The following is a 27,122-nucleotide window of genomic DNA, read 5'->3' on the forward strand; positions in this document are numbered from 1 at the left end:
AGACAAACTTTAAAACATCCGTTCATTCTTTGTCTCAGACATTCAGACTCCCACTATATCTCATCCCATCGTACAACCCACTCGTGCACTCCTTCTCCTCCTTCATCCGATGGTTTAACCCACATATTCAAACACTTTACAAATATTCCACACACATGTGTATGTACTTCCAGAGACTCGGTTTTCCTCGGCGAGAGTGCACACATGCAGAGCCAGTGTAAATTATTTGGCCGCGTTCGTTAAACCGTACATGCTGCTTTTGTTTCCTGACCCATCTGACTCCTGACTCTGATCTGAACCCTTTTCACGCTGAATGCAGATCCGTTTCACGCAGATCTGTCTTCCAATGTTTGAAGGGCACCCTGCGCGCACATTTTCTTGTTTGCAGCAACGAAACAAACTAAACACACCCGCCATCATTCATCATCATCATCACATTTCTTCTCATGTGCTGCTTCTTGCATCTCTACAACTTCTGCACAACGATCAAAATGCACAAAAAGAAAACATAAAACTTGTACCATCACATCCCTACCTAGCGCATTGTTTACCATCCGAGAGCGAGATGATCATACTAAAATTAGGATAATGTAATGACCTTACAAATTACCATATACAAACGAACGAGCACGTAATCTGCAACCATTACGTCGATGTATTAGAAGCCGTGTTTTCACGAATATGCCGTGCAGGAGTTATGCGCGGTTGGTTCTTTTAAGCGCAAAACTCACACCACACGCATAGAACCGATTGCAAATCTGCTCTTCTTTGCTGCCTTTATACTTGTACATTTATACACGGCTGGCTCGTTTTATCACCCCAACGCTTTTCTTCACTACAACACTGAGCTTGCGTTCTATCTTAGCATCTACCGTTTTTATTCCTCATCCCGTCCGCGTCTTTTGTTATCACCCGTGTTTCTTCTATCGGACCATAGTTTAACTGGTTACTGCGTCTTCTGCGTTCTGCTGTTGTTGTCCTTACGCGCTCATTTCATTTTGCAAACTTTCCAAACTCATCCGATCAACTAACTCATGGAGTTTATATTATACGATGCACGTGAAAGGCCAACAAACTCACTTGCGACACTTTATTCCCTTCCCCGTTCGCTTTGCTTCATGTGACGGAGGAATATGCTAAAATAAGGGTTTATCCCACCCCAGCTAACAATAATTCATTGTCGGTGCAAGATTACTCGCGGTACGTATCGCGCACGTACAAATGATACACGTAAACATAAAATTAATACCCTTCCAGCGATCAACAGCTTACAAACGCTTATGCGCCAATTCGTATCCTTTTTAAGGACATTGGCGATCCTGATTCGATTCTAATCAAATAAGAGCAATATTTATACGGTACTTCTTTTCTGCTTCACTAACACAAACTATTAACGCAACCCCATGAAAATAAAACGCAAGAACGTACGTTCATCGGCAACAACATGGTGAAACGAACCCAAACGAATATCGGATGTGTGTGAAGAAATGAGCCATATGTGGTTCGTTTCATCACACACATTTACGATACGGTTAAAATTAGTCTCTTTTTAAGTCGCTCGACAACAATTTTACATTGGATAGTATTGCCCTGATAAGCATGCGAACTTGCAGCTGAAGCTGAGTACATTTTTCAATCTCATATGAGTTACGTATGGTCTGTCGACCATTTTCGACAGGAATTTTAACGAGGAATTATTACAGATTTCCTATAGTTTGGAACTGCCAACGAACATCTTCAGAGGATGAACGCGGAATCATCCCCCCTCAGTGGAAAGAAAAAGAACATTGATTTACTTTATGTTCAATCGATATCAATGCTGTAATTGATAAACTAAACTAAGTGAACTTCAATTCTTAAAAAAATGTGGCGAAAAAATCTGGAAGAGTTCAACAATCAGTGAAAGACAAAGGAGTACTTCACTCAACTTCCAAGTTCCCCGCATATTGTCGATTGGTTTAACAATGACAAACCAGTTCAACTTTACCTAGATCACTTATGCACAGTGTAGGTTAAGACGAAAAAAAAAACTACGTTTGCTACCTCGAACAAAGTGCAGGATTTGCGAGTGCTTTGGGGTGCTGATAATAGTGTTGTAATATGACATAAAATTGAATTGTTCGCTCTCTAATCTCAACTTACTACCTACGCGCTAACCGTACAGTGAACAAAACGAACAGCGCACGTGTGTATACGTATTTGTGAAATATTAAAAAAATAATAATAAAAAAAGCTACCGAAAGCATTATTCAATAGTTCGTAGCCTTTTTTTTTTTGGATCACATATCTTATCGAAGCAAACGAGTTAAAAATGAAACATAAATGATACCCGAACTAACAACGCGAAGAAACACGTTCCGAAGAAACAAACCTAGCTGAGCTTCCTCGTTAGCAAGCGCATTTGCGTTGCTTATAAACTTTTTAATTACTGAACAGCGAGTAACTGCTCACCGCATTGGCAGGTGACCGATGGGAGCGGACACCGAACTGAAAATGATAGCAAAATTTGAGTTCAGTGTTCGGGACAAGCATATGCGGTGCAAATGCGCAAAAGGATAGTTGGATCCCCAGAGAGGGGATTAAAGTTCGAAGTCTAAAACGCATTAAAACATAGTTGTTTTTCAACAAACAGTACCCGAGAATAAACACAAAACAATACGTACGAGTTAAAAAAAAAACTCCCGATGCATTGTGAAGAGTGCGCCACACACCTTCGACAGATGGCAGAAGAGTTGGTGTTTCGATGTAGATCTCGCTACACATAGAACGTCAATAGTGTGCTTATTTATGGTGTATCTTGACTGTGCTTTAAGCAGCAAAAGACGTCATCCCTGGCCAACTCGGTCCTCCACTACTACCTCCACCACCACCAACACCAGCAGGCGCTTGTTGCCGGGAAGAGGATGATGCTTGACCTGCTTGACCGCTTCCACCACTGCCGCTGCCACCACTTCCTGCGCTTCCGCTTCCACTGCCGCTCGGTAGGTTCGGTGCAAATGCCGGATACTTCAGCGTTGTCTGCAACAGATCGTTGTGCTCCTCGAGCGAGTTGGTCGCGTAGTGCACCACGAGTGATTTTAACGAATCGTATATGAAGTACGGTTCGGCGAAACCGTACCCTCGCTCCGTCTGGTGAATTATGCAATGATTCACCCGCCCGTCACACGCAATCGACAGCGCATAGTGGCCGGCATTGCGCGCCCGAATCAGGAACGTGCCGGTCGGTTTGTTGGCCAACTTTTTCTCTGCATCCTGCCGAGTGTAACGTTCCCGCAACCAGGTCGTTTCGTCCAGGTGCGGCAGGTCCTGGGTGGAGTCCGGATTCGTCGCCGAAAGGTAACCGTCCTTGAGGATCTGCTTGATTTGCGCGTCCGTGATGGACTGACGCTTGAGCGCCTCCAGATACTGATCCTTCTGTTTGCTTAGGTTCAAAATTTCCGGCTTCAGCTTCATGGCCTCGCGCTGCAACTCACGCATACGCTCCCGTTCCCGTTCCATATCTTCATCCAGATTCTTTTTACACTTGCGCAGCTCCTCCAACCGGTTTTCGATCAACGTACGGTTCTGTGCCAGGCTGCGCTTTTCGTGCGGTTGTGCTTCCGTTTCGTAGCGTGCCTGCGTCTGCAACTGATCGTTGAACAGTTTGTCCGCCTCGATGAACGCTTCCTGTGCCTGGCGGCGTAATTCGAGGTGTGACTGAGCCTGATTGAAAGCTTCCAGCGTCGATTCACGCATGTTCTGCAAATCTGTTAACCTTTGTACCGTTTCATAGAAGTTTTGCGCGAGTTGATGAATGTCTCCAGCGGTCGGGTAGAGACTTTCGTCCTCAAACCGCGATATCGGATACAACAGGCTAATGTCGAGGATGGTGTTATATTCCTTCAGCGTGGTCGTGCGAAACTCGTTGATCATGCCGACCAGACTTTCGAACGTGCACTCCTGCGTGAAACCATACTTGCCGTTTTTGTGGTAAATCTTTATTGGACGATCCGTACCGTCCTTCTTCAGCACGAGCGTATATTCGCCCGCATCATTGATGGCGTCACGCACCAGAAACGATCCATCCTGTGCATCCATCATCTTTTCCTTGGCAACATCGCGCGAAATCTTACCCCAATACCATTCTGCATCACGCAGCTCCTGAGGTGTATCCGCATCGGTCACCAGCGGAGCACCACCAGTGAGCAACATTCCGCCACCTCCACCAGCACCTCCTGCTCCCGGTTGCTGAGGCACGGTCCGTCCCAGCGTTGCGGAGGTGGTGCTGTAATCGCTTTCAATTAACGGCGCCCCAACGGATCCTCCTTCTGGTGATGCAATGATGGATTTCTTCGTTGATCCAGTTACACCGCTACCACCCGTACGGGAAGTCTTTCTCGGTGGAACGGCCGGTATGGAAAGAAACTCGGGCAACGCCTCGTTCCAGTCCAGTTTGTACATAAGAATTTCCAATACCCGCAAATGGTTCTTTATGTTACTCACAAAGTGCCTGCATCGAAAAGAATTATCATTATTAGCCAAAGGTGCAAACAAAACTCTTGTTTAATGCTGCTTGTTTAAAAACACGCATTACTTACACAATCCTCTCCCACGCTGGGCGCATCAAAATATGGCACCAATTTTGCAACAGCATCGTTGGCTGTTGTTTGTTTCCGCGCATAAACTGCAACCGACAGATTCGGATCAGATGCCGCATGAAGTAGTGCAACGTCTTGTTGTGATGTGGTGCCATGTCTTGTATAATCGCCTTCATACGTTCCACAGCCTGCTGGTCATCGAGCACTGCGGAAATCAAAGTGAAAGTACGATCAGTACAGGGTGATCCTTTCTGTGAACGACATTTTACCACATACTTGATGCATCGATAAACGACTGGTACAATGTAACCGGTATGAGTGGATCGGGCAGCTCGTGGAAAAACTTCTTCAGCACCGTTGCAACGCATTCCGGCGTGTAACCGTTCAGATCAATATTGAGCAGATTCTCGTTGAGTGCGTCGCGCAGTTTGTTCACCTCGTCATACCGAACCGGTGTAGTACGGTACACAACGTACAGGTCAAGTCCTTTGTCCATCATGGCCTTCTTTTCCAGACTGGTACAGAGATCTGCCACGATTTGAGGTGTAGGTTGCTGCTGGGCGTCGAACAGCAAACAGAGACTCTTGCCAAATATGTGCTGGTGCTCCTGGCGGAATGCCCCACCAAGCATGTACCCGCTGCCATACGTGGAAGGAAGCTGTTGTGCCTGTTGTTGCTGTGCGCCACGATCTGGAGCAGTGCATGGCTTCAGGCCCATCACCGAGCACTGCCGGTGTACGACCAAACGACACTGGGTGCAGAACAGCCCCTGATGGACCAATCCTAACAGGTAGTTCTTGCACATATCACATTTTTGCTGTTTCGAAAATGAACCGTTCATCAGCTTATGCCCGTTATGCTGTTGATCAGAGCCGGCCGAAAGGTTTACTGTACTGTGTGCCGAAGCAGGCAATGTCGGCAGTTCTGCCGTTGCAGACATGTCTGCACTCGTCAGAAGTTGTCTAATCGTCGTCAGGATAGAATTCTGATGGAAATCATTCTTAATACCCATTTGCTGAAAAAAAACACAGACGTAACAAATTAACAATTAACAAAACTCAGTTTCGACAATGGTTTACCAAAATCAACTGACAAATGACATGTGTCTCAACTTACTTCAAGCTTATCACGATCCAAATTCGGTAAATCACAGCCTTTTATAGCTTTCGTTTTGAATACCTCCACATGGTCATACATATTAACAGCGGTCATCCATTCCAGCACATTTTCCGTTGTCCATTCGTTAATTGACTGAAAAAAATACATTACAGTCGTATTAATGAATTCGATTCCCAGCCGATTGTATATGCTGCTGCAATCGCTTACCTTTTCCGTTCTGAAAGTACTCGGTATGTTCATTTCCGAATTTCTTTGGCACGGCCTATACAAGGCCATCGGTAGACAATTGACGTGGAAACACGCTGAACAGTCTATTGCAAATGACAGAAGATAAGGTGAGAATGAAACCACGTAAATAAACATTGGACAAACAAAAACCAATTCTATTGGTATACTTACTTCTACACTGTCCACCTTGCCTTCCAAGCCCCCAGATGTAGTCCTGGCCTGAGCATTCGATGACGTCAGATGCCACATGAGAGCCGCGTGAAACAGTAGAAACCACAGGCAAGGAGTGGAGGAGGGAAAAGAAAATTGATGTTCATACAGAAGGATGCCGCGAAAGTATTGGGGAAACGGGATGATCATGAAGAAAGAGAGCAAGGATTGGTTTTGGGGAATACAGATAAGACAGGGGAATCAGTAGGAGATAAAGAGAACGAGAAAAAGGAAGAGAATAAAGAAAAGGAAAACAAACAAACAAACAAACAAACAATAGAGTTAGTTCAATCTCGTTTTCTTCTCTTTTATCGCCTCCATCTTGCACTAAAACGCACTAATCACCAGCCAAACCACCAATAGCAGTACGCCTTTGTTTTGCGTTCACAAAAATTTGATCAAAAACTTTAAACAAAATTAATCAACCAAACATGACCTAACATTATCTTGTTTCCGAAGTAAAAGTTAGCGAAAACGATGCAAAACAAATCAATAATTCATTTTCAATTTATAATCTGCACTATTTTCATGTTCAGCACTTCCATCCACATTTATCCCAAAGTGTTACATAGCAAACATACGAATAAGAGAGTCGGGTGCAGTCAGTTATCCATGCGCTCTACATTTCTCTTATCCATTCTATCATTCATTCGTTTGACATCTCCTCGCAACGGAATGCTTGTTGTTTCGTTGGTTGGTTTAGTTTGATTGAATTTTGGTATTATCTCTTCTTTTCGTTATACTTACAAAACAAACAAATAATGGGTGTTACGAAATAAACAAACTCGGTCGCGTGAGCTCTGTTATTACTGGTTCTACTAGCCATTTCATCTTTTAGTGCTACGAAACATTCACAAGTTAGAGTAAGTAATGTTTTATGGAATTTTTAAATGGAAATAATTCGTACACGTAAGTTGAAAAAGGAGTGATTATTAACAAAGAAAAAATCATAAAATATACAACAAAAACAAAAAAAAACACAAAATGAAATACAGGAAAGCGGCAACAAGGTAATGGTGGGTGTTTTGTTATGAGAAAAGAGAAAAAGAAAGAGAAAGAGAGAGAGAGAGAAAAGAGAGAAGAGAGAGAGAAAGATAAAAAGAGAAAAAGTATAAATCAACTTTGTATCGAGAAGACGGCTCGAATGTTGGGATAAATTTGATTCTTACATATCCTTATTCTTACGCGCATAATGTGGTAAAGACATACAAATTTCTTCACAAAAGCTATTGACTATGTTTGAAGGTTTGCAAAGAAAAGCAACATTTGTGGCGAATGTTTTCGTTCCCCATTTTTTGTCGTGTTTTATGTCATAATTTTTACCCACTAGCTTCAACATATGAGAATGCTTCTTTTGGTTTCAAAATTTCCGAATATTGTATTCTTAAAAGGGGTTCTATATTAACATCAAGCTTTAATTAAGCATGTGTGCTTTCTTCATTCGATATCAATTTATGTTCTCGTGTCTTTTATAAATCAAGCCCGCATAATTGGCAAATCTATAAACGGCATCTAAAATATTCATTTCATTACAACATCACATATTACTACGATGCTGAATTATAAATTTAACGAACAATGCGCTTGGTGGGACTATAGTGAATATGAATAACATTTACTTTTTATGTACCGGATTGGAAGGTGATGCTGCTTTTTTTTTATGTAACAAGCTAATGACTCCATTTAGTACATAATTTTACACGCAATAACACCCGCCATCACTTTTTAAATGATCGCTACAACAAAAGGCTTTTTCTCTCTCTATCTCTCACTTTTCGCTGCAGTGAGGAGGTATTATTACAACGTTAAACGAAGGTGGTGCAGTTTTGTTGGGAAGAGTAGTAGTAGCATTGCACAGGATTCAACAATACTTCCACACTTGTTATATAAATTTGAACAAAATGTCATAAATAATCTAACCTTAATAGGCATATCTGTTGGTCGTGAACGTAGCATTTAATGAACAAAGCAAATGAAAAACCTTTGCACATTTCGTAAAGGATTTACTAATAGCTAACAGCTTTTCCGAAACAACAAACGAAACAGTATGCAAGCAGAATCGAAAGTGCACGAGCACTGACACATCGTTTAACTGATCTGCACCAACACGCTCTTACAAACGGAGGATTGAATATGCGCAAGATCTACCCGTTGCCGTATGTAAACTTTAACACATATACGGCCTTTTGTGATAGTTGGAAGGCGAGAATTCGTTTATTGAAGAAAAAAAACATAAAATAAAACAACTGATATCCACATGCTGCAATTTTCACCGCAAGTGCAGGAATATTCAAGAACCAGAGAAAACCCACCAAGAAAAGCATTTATAATTGCCAAAATATTAGCTTAACACAACAAAAAAAAAAACAACAAATTAGACGAACACAACAGTGGGCGAAAAATTGATGAAATACAGGGCACAACCTAGAACCGAAAGAGTTCTCACTCTGTACTAAATGGAAACAAAACTGTAAGTCAAACAGTCATGTAGCTATTAGTATTATAGCTTCTAGCACGCCGAAACGTGTGTAGTTTTTTTTTGTGTAGCTCTCGACAATTAACGTAGATGATGGTGATGTGTGTGCAGAAAGGTATTAGATGAACTAATAATTATGATGATGAGAGGGGTGATATTTAAATGCACTATGAAACGTGTGAATTGTACGTATACTGTTGGGTGTTTATATAACAAATTTAATACACAGCATCAATTTTGAGCAAATGCTGTTTCTGTGTTAGAAATATATATAGTAGTATAACTTTAATTGAACCAATAAATCCTCAAATAGAGCTTCGTTCGATTGCATTACATCTGATTCTTTGACACAAAACCCAATCCAAAATTGTAAGGACGAAATTAAGCAGAACTTACAGAAAAGGACACACGATAATTTTATCTGTCGGATAGTCTATAGCTTACCTGGATCTTTCAGCACCGTACCCGGTGTAACGCACTTGACATAGAGCTCTTCCGCATTGGTCGTTGTCGTATCGGTACCCTGAGTGGTGCCACCGCCCAGCCGCATTCCGCCAAAGGCGTCAGAGATCGCGGTGTGTTGTGGCTGTTGCTGCTGCTGTTGTTGTTGCGGCAAACCACCGGCAACGCAGGCGCAACCAATAGATACGCACGCGCCGGTGGAAACGCTACTCAGGTACTGCCGTGCTGCTCCAGAGCTATACAGAACAGGGTCGATGTTTTCCAACGGCGAGAGTTTGCTCACTAAAAAGAAACATTAAGACGTTATCAATTTTAATCTAGTTTGGTGTTCATTTTTTTCGTACTTCAAACGTTTTTTTTTTTTGTTTTTGTAAACGTTGATCATCTACTTACACTGCACGTAACCCGTCTGCTTGGTGCGAGCATTGGTGGCCTTGTACCAGGCGACTCGAGGACCACCCTCACCTTCGGCGACGGTACTGGTGGGCGGTTTGGCCACCGTCGGAATCCACACGTGCACGATGTCATCCTTGTCAAAGGCTAGTTCGTCTACGAGCGTCAGAGGAGCGCTATCATCCTCAAGTGCGATGTACGCACCGAAGCCTTGCTGTTGCTGTGACGGCGGTGCTTCCTTCGGCTGCTGTTCCCCCTGCGATTGGGCCTGTGTTTGCCCTTCCTCCATTACTAATGACGTTTAGTATGCGAGTGGCTTTAATGCACCCTGAAACAGTGTTGTTCACACGGTTTTCCTTCTGCAACTTTCGGCGCTGTCGCTCCTATGACCGGCTACTACGACGATGATGATGCGTGCAGCACCAGCGCCGTTCACACTTTTCATGCGCGACGTCTAACCTCGCTGGATAAGCGAAACACGAAACGTCTGAGCTGGTGGGCTGCACACAAAACACAGGAAGTATTGATACCTTCTTCCTTCTTTCCTTTCTGACTGCTTCTTACAACCGGAAGCCAGACCCCCGTTCGTACCGAACACGGGAATGGGTTTGTTTTTTCTTGCTCTTCTTTAACTCTGTAGTTTCCTGCGAGGATTCGATCCCCCTTAACGTATGGCGTTGTGGATATTTGCATGTGTGTTTACGTTACATACTAATCACACCTGTCTACGACAAGTGCTTGTTGTACTACGGGTTAATATTATTTTTATATTACTGTTTTTTGTTTGTCGTTTTCTGCAACACTCTCTTCAACCGGACGTATCTTTTGTATGGTTAAATTCTGATCCTTTCACTGCCATAGGCCACAACACTCGTTATGATGCTGACTGATGGTGCCGGTTTTTTGTTGTTCCGAACTTAAGGGCTTTGTTTTTCGCTTACAGCAACCGTCAATTCGTTGTATTTGCAACGACCACAGCGTCACAGAAGATGTGCCAACCATTGACGCGGTGTGTGTGTGTTTAATTGATTGATTCGCTGCTTTCAGACCCCCGGTTTTGGCGCATGAAAGGATACACTGGGACTCGAGTTTGATTAAAATATAAAACTACAAATGTAAATCTGTATATAAATCCAGTTCGCTTAGTGGGGAAACCCGATAAGGACGTCGGTGATGCAAAGAGAGTATAATATAGGTAAAGAAGCGGCTTGTTTTGTCGTATCCTTCCAGGAGGCTTCGTATTCAAGTGATCCTGATCCTCCTTCTTTGCGTATCCGATTGATTGACTGTGGGTTGATTGTTTCTGCCTTCCACTTTTCTCTTTTGGCCTATTCTCTTGCCAAATCTTGCTCCCTTCTCCAATTTGTACGTGTGGTCGTATTTCTATATTTTACATCCAGTATATCTCCAGCTTCGCGGTTCTATCATGGGCTTTGTTTCTTTTTTTTTCTATTGGTTTTGTAGTTGCCGCTCCAAAATGGAAGAGTGCCTTCGGGGGAATTGTGGTGTATGTTTCATGAAGGGGGGAAGGATAGAGAATTGATGATGCTGGTGTTTGTGGCCCTGTATATCGTACAGAAGCTGGTGCGCGCGCTTGTGCTGGGTTTCGGATCCCCCTACTGACGAGAATCGTCGGCTTTGTAGTGTTAGCGTTGCGTTTCGCAATGAGATAAGGCACACATAGTTGTTCACGAGGAAAGCTTACACTTTCGCTTCTAGCGATGCATCATCGTCACTGTGGGCCGTTGCCGTGGGATTGGTAGTGGCCGCCTCGTAGTAACTGCTGTGGAGGATGATGGCACTACCGGCGTTACTGCCGCTGCACGTCGGAAACCGTTTGCCTACGTTCGTGACAGAGCTGCCGTAGTGTAGTGGTGGTTGCACACAACCCAAACGATGCATGTTCTAAAAGAAGAGAGAAGTATAAAAAAGAACGATTCGAATGTAAGTTTCAAGCAACACAAAATTTTAATTCTGATTGATTACTCCTGAAGTCACCAATGGTAAATTAATCATTTTAAAAATATTGGCAATAATTTATGAATAAATGCACTGTATGTAGCGCGGTTGTGGACAAAAAATATATATTTATTAAATATGTATCTTAACCTTGGTATAATAGTATAATATTTAGTTACGGTACACGCATTACCATTTCATTGTTTAGCAAACAAACAAAATGATTCATTGTTGAGTGTAACTGTAAATATAAATGTTTTCCTATTTTCTTTTGTTTTGTTTTTGTTTTGCTGCAAAATCATACCTTGTTTCTGTGTCATTATTTAGTTAGCTAACGACAGCAAACAAACAATTGTTATTAAAATCACTACCAGCGAGGAAAAAAGCCACAAGCACATATCATTCCTGTCGGGTAGGCGGGGGCCTCACTCAATGGCAAATGTGCGATGGAATAATAGCGTAATTCTCGTCGGCAAAGAAGCTGGAACGACGTTATTTATTCCACACACGAGTCGCACCGAACTGGAACCGATAAATTATACGCGTATAGTCAAACACACACGCACACAAACCAGCAGCTGAACAAGCAAATGATGGACAGTGAGACGATCGGTAAACATTCATCAGACCGATCCGTACAAAATAAAAATCAAAAAAAGAACACCTCACCCCACACACGATAGTGGCCACACGATTTACCCACGATTGTTTGACGGTTTCTACCATCCACCACCATCCCACCCCGCTTCATTTCCCCAAAGCTGATTGCGCCCTGTGATCGTACAATCGTTGACCACACCGATTGACATTTTATACGTTCGCTGTTTGCGGTCCACGGAACTCGCGCGAATGCGCGTAACGTACGTCATCAGCGTGATCGTTCATCTTTCCTTTAATTGACAACACAAAACAAAAGAGGAGTCGTCTTGCGCGGTCCTCCACCCGCCATCCGCCCACGCACGCACTGCATATCTCCCGTCTTGTGGAGTGACGCGGACGTGCAATCAAACTCGAGCATCATCATTATCGTACTTATTTCCCTTTGAACCTCTCTCTCTCTCTATTCCCCGCGCGTCCCATGCTTCTCTTCCTCATCTTCAATGTGGTCTCCTCCCCACTGTTAGAAGATGCTCCATTCCATTCATATTGCTTGATGTGCAACCACCGGTGCATTCACACACACACTCAGATGGCGGGGCTACAACACACCGCAGGACAACTGCCTGACTGCCACGATGTATGCACGTAATAATTATTCATTGCACACTTGATCGCATTTTCGGAACGGCAGGGAATGCATACCGACAGAGCAGCAGCAGCAGCAGTAGTAGTAAACAAGCATCCGAAGAGTCGATTTGCATTATATTGTATTACATTAAGTTGTTAGAGTGGGGGTATTTGGGATAGTGCAACGAAAGGGACAAGCTTTATGAGCCAACAACAAACTAAGTCGGTAACTGAGGCAGATATAGTTTTTGAACGCTTTTTATTCTCATTCTGCGAGTTGGTTCGGTGGTGTATTGGTAGTGGCGCCTATCTCCACACGATAGGACCGATCCAAAACCCCATCTCCCGCACGTTGCACTTGGCTATTAAGCTGCACGGGCTAACATCAGAGATTATGTTTTATTTATCTGATAAAGTCGGATCCGTTTCTGATTGAATTGTTCCTACAGTGGTAAAGTGGAAGCCATTTATCCATTCTCTTTAAGTTGAACTATTGTATAAACGTCATTAAAACGGTTCTGTTGGTATATTTGCTAAGCATTCGCTAAGCTAAATTTCCAAAAAGTTAGAAAAAAAACTCCAAAATTCTACCTAAACACACACCTCAGTTTAAACTAGAAATCAGCTCAGTTCTAACACTTCAGTTCTAAGTTCCCTGTATGCTTTACCACGCAACAAAAATAGTCCCCGGCCCCGGAAAGGAATCAACCTTCTGGGACTGCAGTGTGTTGGACACAAACCACGGAACGAACAAACCATCCTTATGCATTCAATCTCATTATAGAATGTAAACCCAATTTAATTGAATATCTTTCAATGATCTTGTTTTACAGCTGTGTGTGATTTTGTACATCTTTCCCAACACAATTGTCATTGTAAAACATAAACAATCTGTAATGCACATCTTTTCGGTCCGCGCGACACTTTATCTCTATAGTTATAAAAATGTGTGTCAACAAGTAATGTGTAATTTGTATGTGTTTGTTTTTGTAATTGTCCTTGCGTTTGTTCTTTTTTTTGCCTTACTGGTTCTCTGCTTATCAAAATGTAGTGACACACTCCTCGTTAAGTGCATTTGTTTGTGTTCGAAACAGTCAAATTGATTACAGTGCCGTCAGAATTTTGGAGTACTAACCGTACCAACATCAAGATGAAAATTCCATATGGTACAAAACAAAATTTTAAGCGATACTAACATGAAGAAGGAAACAAACAACCAACGATAAGGAAAAACAAACAAACGAAGTTATGTTTTATAATCCTCCATTCACGAATAATTGCAACCAAACTCGCATTTAGTTATCGTCATCAAGGGCACAGCTTAAATACGCTTTTCCTAAAGATTTTTTTTGAAATATTGTAAAAATAAGCATTCCACTATCGTATCCACCCAAAACATCTGCCTGACTTTTACCAGCGGAATCTGCACATTTGTCAGCAGCATGCATCACACTCCGAATAGAAACAAGCGGCCCGGGGCCCGGTTCTGGCACTCTTTCCTTCCTGCTCAAGATCAAAACTTCTCCACTGCACGATCAATCACCGGCTCCACCGATCTCCCCGGCGTTAACTTCGTCGTCATCGGTCGTCAGCGAGCGTAGCAAGGGAAAGAATTAGGAATCAAACGACGCGCAATTCCGCGACTCGCGCACACACTACCATCGCAACGTTATATAAATATATATATGCTCGCAATGGTCTGCCACTTTTGAAAAAACGACGCAATTCAGGCACACTTCCCAAGGGTAGTACGGAAAACTGCGAATATGTTTCCCTCTATTTAATCTTTTTTTTTATTTGTGTGTGTTTTTTTTGTTTAATGGGAGCTTTAAACGCAACTGCTTGCCTGTGGGGGCTCTGTGTGTCCCCCGGAGAATTATCATCCAATCGGTGCACGGTTGCGGAATATTGTGAAACTGATATCGAAAATCAAAGCGAAGCTATGAATTTATAATTAAGGAACACATTTTTTTTTCGAAAGTGCGAAACAAGGGGTCGGTCAAATGAGTCAAATCAACGACATGAAGCCAAGAGTGTGGAGTCCAACAGACTCTCACAGCGAAACTCCTGGAGAATGTTTTACCAAAAATTACCAGTTTCTTTAATATCTTGCTTAGTGTTGAGTGAATCTAATTCCGATTCATGAATCTGAATCACCATTTAAAAGATTCATGAATCCTCAAAGAATCGAGTCCTAATTTGAATGACTCTTTCTTAATGATGTAAGCACTACACCTTTGACCGTGATTGAGAAATTGGTAACCCACGCGCTGTACTATGGAAGGTAGTGTCCGATTAAAAAAATGGTTTTCAAATCCCGTTGGCGTGTTTCAAGAAGAAATACGAACGAACTGAAATCTATTATTGTGCATTTGTGCAATTGCATTGCTTGCATATTTGCTTAGCTAAATTTATCTGAAATAGACAGCGTTTCTTTTGTATTGCCTTATCCAGCTGTAACCTCGAAAAGGTCCTTCGCCTCATTCGTATCAAGCGGATGTTACTGCTGCGGAACGGTATGCCATATGGACCATCTGCTCAACCAATCACCTGATTAAACAACGATTCCCAAAATTTCCCACACTCGCTCTACATACACAGACGTTCTATTTTTCTGCCAAGCACTGTATGTCTTTCTTTTCTTTTTTTTTTTTGCTTAGACGAATATTTCGATGACACAGGCACACACTGAAGCTTCCATTACATTCTCCACAAATGTGCAAATGTTGAGTGACGAACCCAGATAGCGCGATAACAGCGAAAGAAAAAGGCACGCCAGACACGCTGATTGGGAACTGGGGAACTGGGGAGCAGATCCATCGCTGCAGGCGCGTTCCATTTCCATAGCCGATAGGGAAGGAATCTAACGTGTCTAAACCCCCAACCGGCTGAACAACTGAAGCAACTCCTCAGTTCGCCGTTCGGGGCCCGATATAGGTACACCCCACAAGCGTTCGCTTATCTCTTATCATTTTATTTTTTTTTTAACATCTTTACCTCCCAACCAGTCCTACCTAACGTCTACCAGACGCTGCCTTTATCATCCGAAACCCTTTCCCTTTTTTCTCGCGTTGCTCGTTCTTCGCAGAATGAATGGATACCATTCTTTATCAGACCGGTCGTCGCTTCGATGCAGACTATCGGGAGACATTGGCCGGCAAAACGAGCGCTTACACCAAGTGATAGTCAAACTCCTATTCCGGCTTTACCGGTTATTCGCAAAGAAGGGGGAACGAATGATATTACAGACCCGGAGAATTAAATCGAAAAGATTTGTAAAACAGATTCAGAGCATTAAAAAGTGCACTATTTTTAACCCACTCTCATCAAGAAGCGGACAAACATCAACCCCTCCACATGGCAGACACAGGAAACGATCTTCTGCCTAAGAAGTGAACGAACTCACTCGAGCACGATTGGCTATAATTACGGAACGCACATCGCAAGTGCAGCAGAGAACCAACTTCACAGGGAAGTGTTGGAATCGATTTTGTTTTGCTTTGCTACTACAATCCACACTATCTTTATTGTGCATGGAAATAAATTTATGCACACTGATCCTAATCAGTACGGCGGGAAGCGACTACAATCATCCATCCGTGTATAGCCCAGTTGCTCGGCAACTCGGTTGTTACGAGCAAATTCGTTACGAACAAACACACTACTCCGATCCGCTCGATCCTCGGCAGTGCAGTTTCATAACATTCGTTTATTTCTCTTAAAATGGCACAAACCCCCAATAGAATGAATTACTACTGTTTTTATTTTTGTAATCGTTACTAATCCACGTACAAACAATTATTATTGTTCACACTACATTTCTTCCCTCCGATGCTAAAAGCTAACACAAGCTAACACTCAGCATAAGCCAGCAGAATTAAATATAAACGTAATGCAGCATTAATCTCGAGCGCAATATACTGCTTACCTTGACATTTGACACACAGATAAAGTTCTTCGGCGAACGCATCAAAGTGAAACGCCGTGTATAAGGTGTACGCGTAAGTTTACATTTATTTGGTAAGGTCCTTACTAAAAAACAAAAGGACACCCACCCTTTTTTTTTGTTAAATTTTATACACAAATTTGGGAATTTTTTAACAAAACAGCAATCGCAACTCATCAAAAAGTTTCTCTTGTAGTAGGTTCGTAATAGACAACCCAAAAACCGATCCCACCAACATCCGAAAAATATATGTGTATTTAATTCCTCAAACTATTGGTAAAATTATGTATATTATTAGCTATTTTATATTATCATGCCATTTTTAAATGACTATTTCAATTATTAACTTAAGTAGTATTCTCGAACTGAAATGAAGCTTCTCAAGAGGTCCATATACCTTAATAATTACCCAATATGACTTGTGTATTTGGTGCATTTGTATTTGGTTGGGTTTAAAACTTATTTTTACACCCAATATGATACTGCTCGCGCGCCCAGGTTGCGATAATCGTTCGCCAGAAATGCCGTTTTACAACACGAGACTGTTTGGCCGCCAATGAAACAAGATTAAAAGTTTACCGGCGCAGAGTGTAGCAGTAGAAACGAACACATCGGAGGATCGGATCTCTCCTCCACCGCCAGAAGAAGCCAACACACCCTTTACCGAGGCGCGTTCGCTGTGCGGATTGAATAACTACCCTGCATCACAGTTGGGGCCCTTATCAAAACCACGGTGAAGTACCAACGAAACCTCTGACGCACCACCCAAAAAAAAACAATCTGGCATCGTGTTGCGCGCAGAAAACTCCTTCTGTGACCGATTATCTTCGTTTGTGCTAATCAAGGCTGAGGTGCGGTTGAAAATAAAAAGGAGAAAGGAAGAATTTTTCCAGCGGCTATGGATGAATTTGCAAAAACGTGAGAAAGAAAACAAAAGAAGCGGAATCAAATCCCTATCGAGATTAGCGGCGTATCAGCGTTCGGTGAAAAGTGGACCACATACACCACCGAACACACATGAACGGTTGCAGGGTTAAAGCTTAAAGACATCCGGGTACGGGGCAGAGATATAGCACCAACTCTCACCGTCACCCTCACACTGTGTTGATGACGTTGGGAGTACCCTTTTTGTGGACATTCATTTTATATGGTACGTGCACGTGTTTTAGATAAGCAACTTAATAAAGCAGCTTCTGCAAAAGGAAGAAGCTCACCAGATCATTTACATTCGGAAGCACAACTAACTAAAATCCAACCAAACAGCGCAATAAAGCGGTGGCCCTTCTACAATCTTCCCCACACCATTAATCGCTTCCCCTTGATCGCACGAAACAAAAGTTTGAGTAGAACCGCAAATAGAATAAATACACAACTAATCTTTCAACAAAGCATTCAGGCGGGACCGTGCGACCTAATTTTGCCACCCATCCCATTAAAACATCGTTCAATGTTGAATCGGAAGCATACAGCAAAGCGCGTCAGTCTCATTTACACACCGTGTGTGTACCATCATACCGAATCACCCCCAAGACGATGGGGGGGGGGGGGGGATGTCCAACGCATCCAAAAACGATGAAGCAGTAGCAGAGAAAAGAAGGGGCAAAAAGGGAATTTGCTAAAAAAAAAGTTTTATTACTTCGCACTTTTTTTTTGTGCTCCCCATTTTTGGGAGTACAAATCATCTGCTCCACTCACACACACACACACACACACACCCGGCACATAACACCGTCGTGGCAAAATTAGCAATCAATATTGTACGCTATGTACGGGTGGAAGTGGATGGCTGAACACAACACACCCGGGACATGCAAAACGAAAAGAAAACAACAATAAAACTGCATGACCAAAAGATTACACATTTGCCTCGGAATTAATAGATTTTACTTTATTGATTATCGCTATCAAAAAATTGGCTTTTCACACCCATCGCAAATAGAGGTGTGATAATGGAGCGGGAAAGCAGACAGCTTGGTTCCCCCTTCTCTCTCGGCATTACCCGGCGTCCCTCCTTTCCCCTGTGATCAAACACAAACAGAGACGAGTGATCATGAGAGATTCTTGAAGGATGTAATGGGTTCGAGGATCGTAACAGCGGCCCTCAGAAGGTGGGGTAGGGGGAGTTGTATTGATCAAACGCATTAGGATGATTTAACTGAGCACGGAACAGATTTAAAAATGGGCTTAATAATAGCCATAGCTGTAAGAACACCACCAGCAAATGTCTCATTTTAAGGTCTCATGTTGCGTTTAGACACACACACACACACAGACAAATCAGCGTAAAAAAAAGGACAACCCAGACGACAGTTGACAATCGATTGATTATCAGAGATACAGCACCATCACCGCCCATAATTCGCACCATCGCTCTAATCGGTATCATGTGCAGGGTTTTCCAATTCTCCACCCAATAATCCCATTCCCCCGGTAGCGGACAACGGATGGCAAGCGCGCGAGCGAACACGGTTGGGAGAATTGGACGAGCCCCGGCGTTGTGTGTTCGGTGGAACAAGGTCGCCGGATCGGAATCAGCAACAGCTATCTAAATATAGTTTTATTTATTGTCTTGGCGCGATAAAATACAAACCTAACAACACACCCGGTCCTTTTCCATCTCCCTCTCGGCGTGAAGGGGGGGAGCGCGCCTGTGTGTGTGTGTGTGTGCATTCTTCAAGAATTTAATGAGTTTCCACCAAGATTGCCACTTGTCGGCTCGTGTACCCCCCCCCCCCCCCTTCCTTCCACCCCCCGCTACATGCTGGAGACTTTGGGGACTGGCACATCATCACCGGTCCCGAATCTTGACGAGACGATCGCTAGACGAACAAGCTGTTCAAACACACCGTGAAAATTGTGTCGGAAGGAACCAAACGGGACGGGCCGCCCTCTTACTCACATTCACGGTCCAGGGGGTTTTGGATACCTGTTTTTTTTTTTTTGCTTTACAATACACGTATGACAGCGGAAAAGCGCACTTTGGAGTATGTGGGAGCTGATATGGGTGTGTGAAGGATAATGACGATGACGGGGGCTTCCCATATCTAGAAAAAGCTGATCAATCAATCTGCCTCAGTGTGGCGGAATGTGGGCATTTTGCTGGAACTATATGGGAAGGAATTTGTATTGGAAAATATGTTCAATTCATCTGATCAATTTGTTTACTGGGACTCGATGGTTTAGTGGACATCCAGATATGGATATCTTAATATGGGTACAACCACTAAAATTTGGTAAAATGTGGCGTAGCCAATAATGTGATTTATCCGCGGTGTGTATGTCCTTTCTCGCGGGCTTACAATTTTCAACTGTTTATTCGATCGTTCCATAAATTCATTTTACATGTAGTTCATTCGTTTCAATTCTCTAGTGTTCCTAATCTGTCATGACGCGTCCGTTTATACTGCTAGCTCGTAGTGTTGTCAAAGGGTAACAAATACAACACATAAATTCATGAAATCTTTCCTAATCGTAACGTATAAATTCCAACAGATACATTTCACAAATAATTATCCAATGCAAAAAGTTGATACAAGTTGTTCGAAGTCTACGATCACCGGAATGAAGTTTTTAGAGTTTTTGATTTATTTCTTTTGCTTAGTGTATGATCGAAGATTAGGCCTAAACAATGTAATTAAGCTTGTGCTGTGCTTAATGAATCTTTTGCCAAGAGTCAATCATATGAAACTTATTAAGGAGTCATTCAAATTAGAAATCGACTCTCAAAAGAATCATGAATCCTCAGGGGTGGAGGGGGATTCACAAATGTTGCATGCTTCAGAGGATTAATGAATCTTTGAAATAAAGAATCAGATTCATTTATACAGTACAAACATCCATTTAGATTTATGAATCCGAATCACCGAATTCACCCGGCATTACGAGATTGAATTAATATATCGTGATAAAAGTTGAGTATTCGAACTTTTGCATTCAAGGACGTCAAGGACATTCAGGTGATTTGGAAGGACAATTCGTTCCCAGCCAGAAACCCCTGTAAAGAACAATTTTTTCCCCTAAAATTGCAACAATGCCGATATGAGAATATTCCAGCACAACCTTATGATAATGTGTGCTAATGATTCGCTGCAAATGCGCCAAATCGCTGCGGAAATTTACGGAACAAAGCAAACATTAAATTTTACACATCTTGTGATGAAAGGAAAAACACAAAGAGAACGGAACAGGGAACAAAAGCCCATGTGGGATGCGAGTGGAACTAGTGTGGTCATATCACACCGTTCACGTTCAACCTTTTTCGTTCTCGTCTTAGAAAGAAAGTCCTTGAAACAAATCGTCTGTTGACCGTTGGAAATGTCAAGAAATTCCTCTCTCTCTCTCTCTTTGCGGTGTTGAGAAAGCTTCCGATATTATTATGATTATTAGCCTCACACTTGCGTTTCTTTTTATTTGTGCTATATCTAATTTAATCGACATAGCGATGGGGGCGCATCGTCCAACTCAACGATAATGGCCGTCCACCTTTACGCACATCTCTCACACACCTTTTCCCGTGCCACGGAGGAAAAAGGCAGTGCACTGTGAAATCTGTTTTGAAGGTTATTTTACATGACCGTTCGTTCCACCCCGCTGTCCCCTTTGTGTGTGCAACACTTGATCCGGCATGGAGGATCATCCCATCAAGCGGTGATAAGGCAATATCAGCAAGATGTGACGGTTGTCATACACGGCATTACTCACTTCTGTACAAAAGGTGCAGCAAAGAAAGGCAGCACCAAACGTTACAACACAACCCGCCCGAGCTGGTTTTGCTGGCTGCTTGCTTGCGGTCATTGGCAACATTTGACCCCTGGGTAAAAGGGGAAGCTTACCATCAAAGAGTCGTTTTCCGCAGCGACTTTGCACGGCAAGAAAACGGAGAAACCGACCGGCAGAAGCCATTGGCCATTGCACACCTCGCGTGGGGGTTTTTGGGCACGTGGAAGCAATGAAATGTGGTGCCCTGAAACGATTTTTCCGAACAGTGTGGCATCATCAAGAGAGCGGGCCCGCTAATGAAAGGGAAACGCCGGACGTTGGAAAATTTGACAGGTGATGGAAAATCCCCAACCCTCTCTTTCTCTCACTCTCACTCTCTTTCTCTCTCTCAATATGCTTTGCGCATTCGTGGAAACTTCAGTTTCAAGGTGAGAGCCAACAGAAGAGACAAGCACGTGAAATGTGATTTTCATCAGTGGAGGAGGTGCGGGTGGAAGCCTCCTGTACACACACACCTGTGCGCTGTCAACGGAAACTCTCTGTATATGTGTGTGTGTGCGTGCACGTGCCTTTCCGTGTGAGCGTATAACCGGAAGCGTCGTGTCAGTGCACGGAGGCAAGCCGGTACTTTTCTTTCTTTTCCAAGACGATTACACCCACGGCGGGCAAACATGCGGCGTGTTCGCAACTGACTTCCGGAGCGGAACACATCACCTTCATCGAGTTGATTTGAATATCATCAACACATACACATTCTGACACACAAAGAGAAGGTTTTTTTTGTTGTTGAGGGTGGAAAAAAAACCGAAGAGCGAAGAGCAGCAGAGAAAGAGAGACGAAGGTTTTTAGAGACTCATTATACTGGGAGCCACGCGCATGCGCCCTACTAGCTTTTCTCGCACTTCATCAAACGGTATGGCATGAGCATGAATTTGAGAAAAAGAAAAAAGAAACATAACCAGAAACTTTACACAAAAACAGACACATTTCACCCAAAGGAAAGCAGTTTCCGGTACGTAGAGAAAATTCGTACGGAGCGAGAAAAGAGAGAGAGAAAGAGTGTGTGTGTAAGCACACATACGCCAATTTGACAGTAGCAGGAGAAAATTCCGAATGGCGTTGACCCGATTTTACCGGCATTATTCAAATTTTCATGCGAATTCTTTTTGTTTTTTATTTTTATCAAGGGAATTGGAGTTAATTGGAAAACTCCAACCAGAGAATAAAAACAACTTAATGCGATGTACTACCGTTACGAAATACTATCTTCTGTAGCTTTTCGTTCCTCGGTGTGGTGACTTGATGAATTGTGTTCTTTTACAGTGGCTGCATTTGATAAGCGTAAATGGTAGACAAAACATTGAAAACATCTCATTAAACATTGAAGTGAAAGATTTCAAGATTAAGCAGAATGTTTGGAAATGAAATGGGGCTCTTTGAAGGTACATTAATCGTCATCAAAAAACTCGTGAATCTGAATCAGTGCAATAACCAACACTACCAAAACCTTTCATCAACATTACAACATGGCGTCGTAGTTGAAGTATAAACGTTCGTTCATGCAACATAAAGGATATCATGAATGGAGCACACATAAGCTGCGAAACCAATTACAAAATGCTCCAAATGTATGGAGAGCTAGCGCACATGTGAGATTGAATGAGCGATGATGACAACACAGCTTCGCAAACTAAATAAAAACACATATACCAACGCCGAGTAATGTTCAATACTCCCCCCCCCCTCCCCCCTCCCCTCCCTCCTCTTCCCAACCCAACCCAGGAATAACAAGCAACAGAACAAAGAAACTTCCACACGGCAGCATAAAGGGAAAATTTATTAGAAAGCAAACGCACCACCAACAACAACGTCAACAACGACAACGGCAGCATACTTCATTTCCTCCTTTCTCGTTCTCTCTCGCGGTCTCTCTCGCTCACACGCAGGTGTCGGTAACGACCTTGAGCTATATAAACCGTGCGGATCCCATCCCTTTTCCATCTCGCTCGCGCAAATGCAACAAGAACAAGCGATCCCGTATGAATGGGCTAAAGTGTTTGGGGTGGGGGAGCGAAGGGCCCGATGGTATTTGATTGAAAAGGATGGAATGATACTCACACATACAGCTGTGCTATGGAAAGTGAAATCGCGTTTCGAAAAAGGATGTGTGTTTTTACCAATGGAAGAAGATTTTTAAACTGAGCATATCCCCTGCTCAAACCTCCCCCCCCCCCACCCATTCTCCCCACCCCTACTACATCACTAATCCATAATGAACATGGTATTTCTTTTGCTTCCCCGTAGGAAAAAAACCCAAAACCCTTTGTTTTCCTTCTTCAAAGGGAGGTAATTTTGGAGAAGGAAAAAAAGTTGCTCACCCTCCAAAAACCCTCCAAAAAAATACAAACGAACCAGTTCAATCCGGACAAAGAATCACTACTGACGAATGATTGGGCGGCAGAGTACATGCGTGTGTGTGTGTGTGTGCAGATTTTTATGAGCCGATAACTTTGGCCATCAAAAGAGCGAGGGAGAACGTAAGAGAGAGAGAGCGCGAGGAGAGAGAAAGAGAGAGGAGAATCGATCAACAATCGGTTTCTATGCAACATTTATTGTCATCTCGTCCACATTCGCTTTCACTCTTTACCACCCTCTTCTATCCTTGCGCATACATCCTTTCGTCCTTTCAAATCTAACCCCCCCCCCCCCCCTCCCCCTCCCTCTCCATCCCACCCCTTTTCCACACTAGAATATTCCAACCCCTTCCAACACAGTCAACGTCAACCTGATTGACAAAAGTGCTCCCTTGCACAGGCATTAGGGAGCAAACATATCCACAAAGAGGCAAATATCGGCGAGCCGACAAGAAGAAGAACCCTATGGAATAACACACGCACACAGCCCGTGGAGAGCCCCGGCAGCACAAATTATGCAATGTGTGGACACACATGGACGAACCGGTGTTCGAACCACGGGGAAGTAGGAAAAGCGGTAAGGGGATGAAGGCACACAAATACACTCTCCCATACACACCCTACGGACGCGCGAGAGTTCGCCGCATACAAGAGACCGGCGACCAAATGGCGTTCTAAAAAAATGTGTATTAGAATATAAACCACGCACACACACACACACACACACACAAACGCATTCCCTTAGGGGCTGACACAAGTTTGGCCCCCGGGTTCAGAAACACTTCCGCTAATTCCACTGTAAATGTCTGTGTGTGTGTGTGGAGGATGGAGAGCGAGTTGAAACAAATTGCCCCAAAAATAAAGCACCATTCTTGAATATTTTCCATTTTTCTTTGCTATTAGGGCTGCCCCTTGGAAAGCTGTACTGTCCCATTGCTACCAATATAAACATCTTCTACGGCAAACCAAAGCCGAAATCTTTATCCACAAAGTTAAAAAAACTTCCGATATTCCCTACAATCTCCAAAGCATCCAAACAGTAAGAAATAAATCGTCGAATTGCTTCAAAATATTAATCTGCTACTCTCTTTCCCCGCTTCAATCATAATTCCCGACCGAAAAAGCGAAAAAACCGGCTCTCGGTCAACTCAACTCGTCAACTCGAGATACTAAACCAACGCACGCACGTAAGCGTGCCGGCAGAGAGTCAGCACACACAGGCGAAAAAGTAAAGCGCAACAAGAGCAGTAACAAGCCAGCAACCCAGCAGCCAGCCAATACAGGCAAGAGCAACCGTGGTTCCTTTCTCAAGGACAAATTGCTCCCCGCGCGCCCCCTTCCTCCCCTCTCTCCTTCCCTTTCCCATTCCATATTACGTCTCTCACGCGCGCACACACACACCCACCGCGACACGGCACACCTTTTTCGAAAACCGAAATCTTCTATCACTCGCTCTCTCTCTCTCTCTCTCTCTCTCTCTCTCTCTCTCTCTCTCTCTCTTTCGCGCTCTCGCACCGAATGGGGCGCAATTGTCGCTTTTCGCGCACGCAGTCCGTCCGTCCATTCAAAACTGTACCATTTCTGACGTTTCCAACGGTGCGCTCTCGCTCGCTCGGCAACGAGAGAGACACCCCAACGGCATCACCCCAAACGGCAACGAAAATCACCCCAAAACGGCAGCAACAGCACAGCCAGCAGCAGCTTCTGCTTTGACGATGTGATGATGATGATGATGGTCGGTTGCCTGCTTGGATGTGTGAGGGGTTCTTTTTTTATATGTTCATTTCGTTCTCTCCCCCTTTGCCTTTGCTTTGCATATATGCTATTAGATTCGACTTTTCGATTGACTTTCGCCTCTACTCCCTTCAATCCCCCCCCTCACCCCCTCCTCTCATACAACAGAGCAGCATGACGACGACATCACACAACACCACCGCACGACACCTCTTCATCATCATCATCAACATCCCTCTATCCAAGCAGGCGTCTTTCTCGTTGGTGGTGTGTGTTTCATTTGATGGAAAACATATATTTCGCCCCATACGCCCTCCCCACCATCGCCCTTTTCATACCAACCCCCTCCCCCTGAACCCAATGCTCAGAGAGAGACCCCTCTGCGTGTGCATGTGTGTGCATCTGGCTGTGTCGTCGTTCGTTGGTGTTGGCGCGCGTCAGGCTCTGTGTATGGGTGTGATTAACACACCAATTCAATGCGCACACACCTTGTCCCGCTCCACACATCCCCCTCCTACTTCGCTTACCCTTCTTCCTGTAGAGGGTGGCGGACTGCTGAATTCCGGAAGGAGTAGACGACACACACAGCAACCAACCAGCAGGCGGCCGAGAAACATACACAATACGGCACACCCTCCCCATCAACCCCTCCAACAACCCTACAGATACTATCTGATCATTCGGAAAAAAAACCATCCCTTCCTAGCCACCCCCCTATTACCCGCTCCTAACAACGCGACATTAAAAGCGTACACTTCCATCGTGCGCGACACACAAACGATCGACTGTGCTCTGCTGCTGCTGCTGCCGCCGCACAAGAGTATGTATAAGTAGGCTATAGGGAAACGACGCGGCCAAGGAGCGTTAGACACATGTGCGTGTGTAGAATCGACGATCATGAATCCGTCGCCCGAAGGTAACTTCCGCAGCGCAGCCGTATTGTGTGGGGTGTCCGCCTCCCTGCGGTGCTGCTACCACTCCTCTCGCTCCCTCCCCTCCAACACTCTCTCGCATCCCCCATCCACCCCTAACCATGTGGCTAGAAATATAATCGCCAACCCGCCGAACCATTCAACGAATACACCACCAATCCCCACAACACAACAGCAACAACAAAAACTGTAGCGCAGAGGCGCACAAGCGGTGTAGAAAATATTCAAATTTATATCAACCAACACCACCACCGCACACGCACACAGACGACATTCCGTGGGTTATCGCGGCAAGTAAAGGGGTGCCGCTGATACACCGCGCGGCCAAATTAAGGCGCGGGTGGTTATAGACAACACGCTTGAAGAATACAGCGCATTGCTGCTGCTGATGGTGCTGATCGTATACGGTCTTCTCTCCCCCCCCCCCCCCCCCCCCCCCCCCAAGCAAGACAGCGAACCTTTCCACGCTACCGGTTCTGTGTTGTGTGCAAGAGGCCATGCGCCATACGAACGGAGATCACGGTTCGGAATGACGTACCGAGAGAGGCTACAAAGTGTCTACATTTTAATAGCATTAGCCCGAGTTCAAATCTCGCCTGGACCTTGTCTCATATACATAGCAGATTTGCTTTCTACCAAGCTAAGCCTTCTTTGGAAGGGATGCGCTCTAGCAACTGTCGGCAAAGTCAAAACCAAAGAACAGTTCTTGAACGATGCTGCCTAGTG

The 27,122-nt window shown here is 43.9% G+C and overlaps 1 protein-coding gene across 2 annotated transcripts in view; it reads right to left on the minus strand.

Annotated features, from left to right (window-relative positions):
- Positions 1 to 632: 632 nt before the first annotated feature.
- Positions 633 to 27,122, minus strand: part of LOC128300726 (uncharacterized) — a 30,565-nt gene continuing 4,075 nt past the window's right edge. Inside the window, exons 2-10 of one of the 2 annotated variants that reach the window (XM_053036896.1) lie at positions 9,466 to 11,370; positions 9,055 to 9,354; positions 6,882 to 6,974; positions 6,096 to 6,143; positions 5,904 to 6,007; positions 5,694 to 5,828; positions 4,854 to 5,592; positions 4,578 to 4,782; positions 633 to 4,489 (exon numbers count right to left, since the gene is read on the minus strand). In XM_053036896.1, the coding sequence (XP_052892856.1) occupies positions 2,809 to 4,489; positions 4,578 to 4,782; positions 4,854 to 5,592; positions 5,694 to 5,828; positions 5,904 to 6,007; positions 6,096 to 6,143; positions 6,882 to 6,974; positions 9,055 to 9,354; positions 9,466 to 9,754 (3,594 nt within the window). In that variant the 5' untranslated portion in view covers positions 9,755 to 11,370 and the 3' untranslated portion in view covers positions 633 to 2,808. The remainder of the gene's footprint in view (positions 4,490 to 4,577; positions 4,783 to 4,853; positions 5,593 to 5,693; positions 5,829 to 5,903; positions 6,008 to 6,095; positions 6,144 to 6,881; positions 6,975 to 9,054; positions 9,355 to 9,465; positions 11,371 to 27,122) is intronic. The other variant, XM_053036897.1, reaches the window with a different exon arrangement.

The sequence above is a fragment of the Anopheles moucheti genome, chromosome 3 (assembly GCF_943734755.1).
Source record: "Anopheles moucheti chromosome 3, idAnoMoucSN_F20_07, whole genome shotgun sequence".
Taxonomy (NCBI): Eukaryota; Metazoa; Arthropoda; class Insecta; order Diptera; family Culicidae; genus Anopheles; species Anopheles moucheti.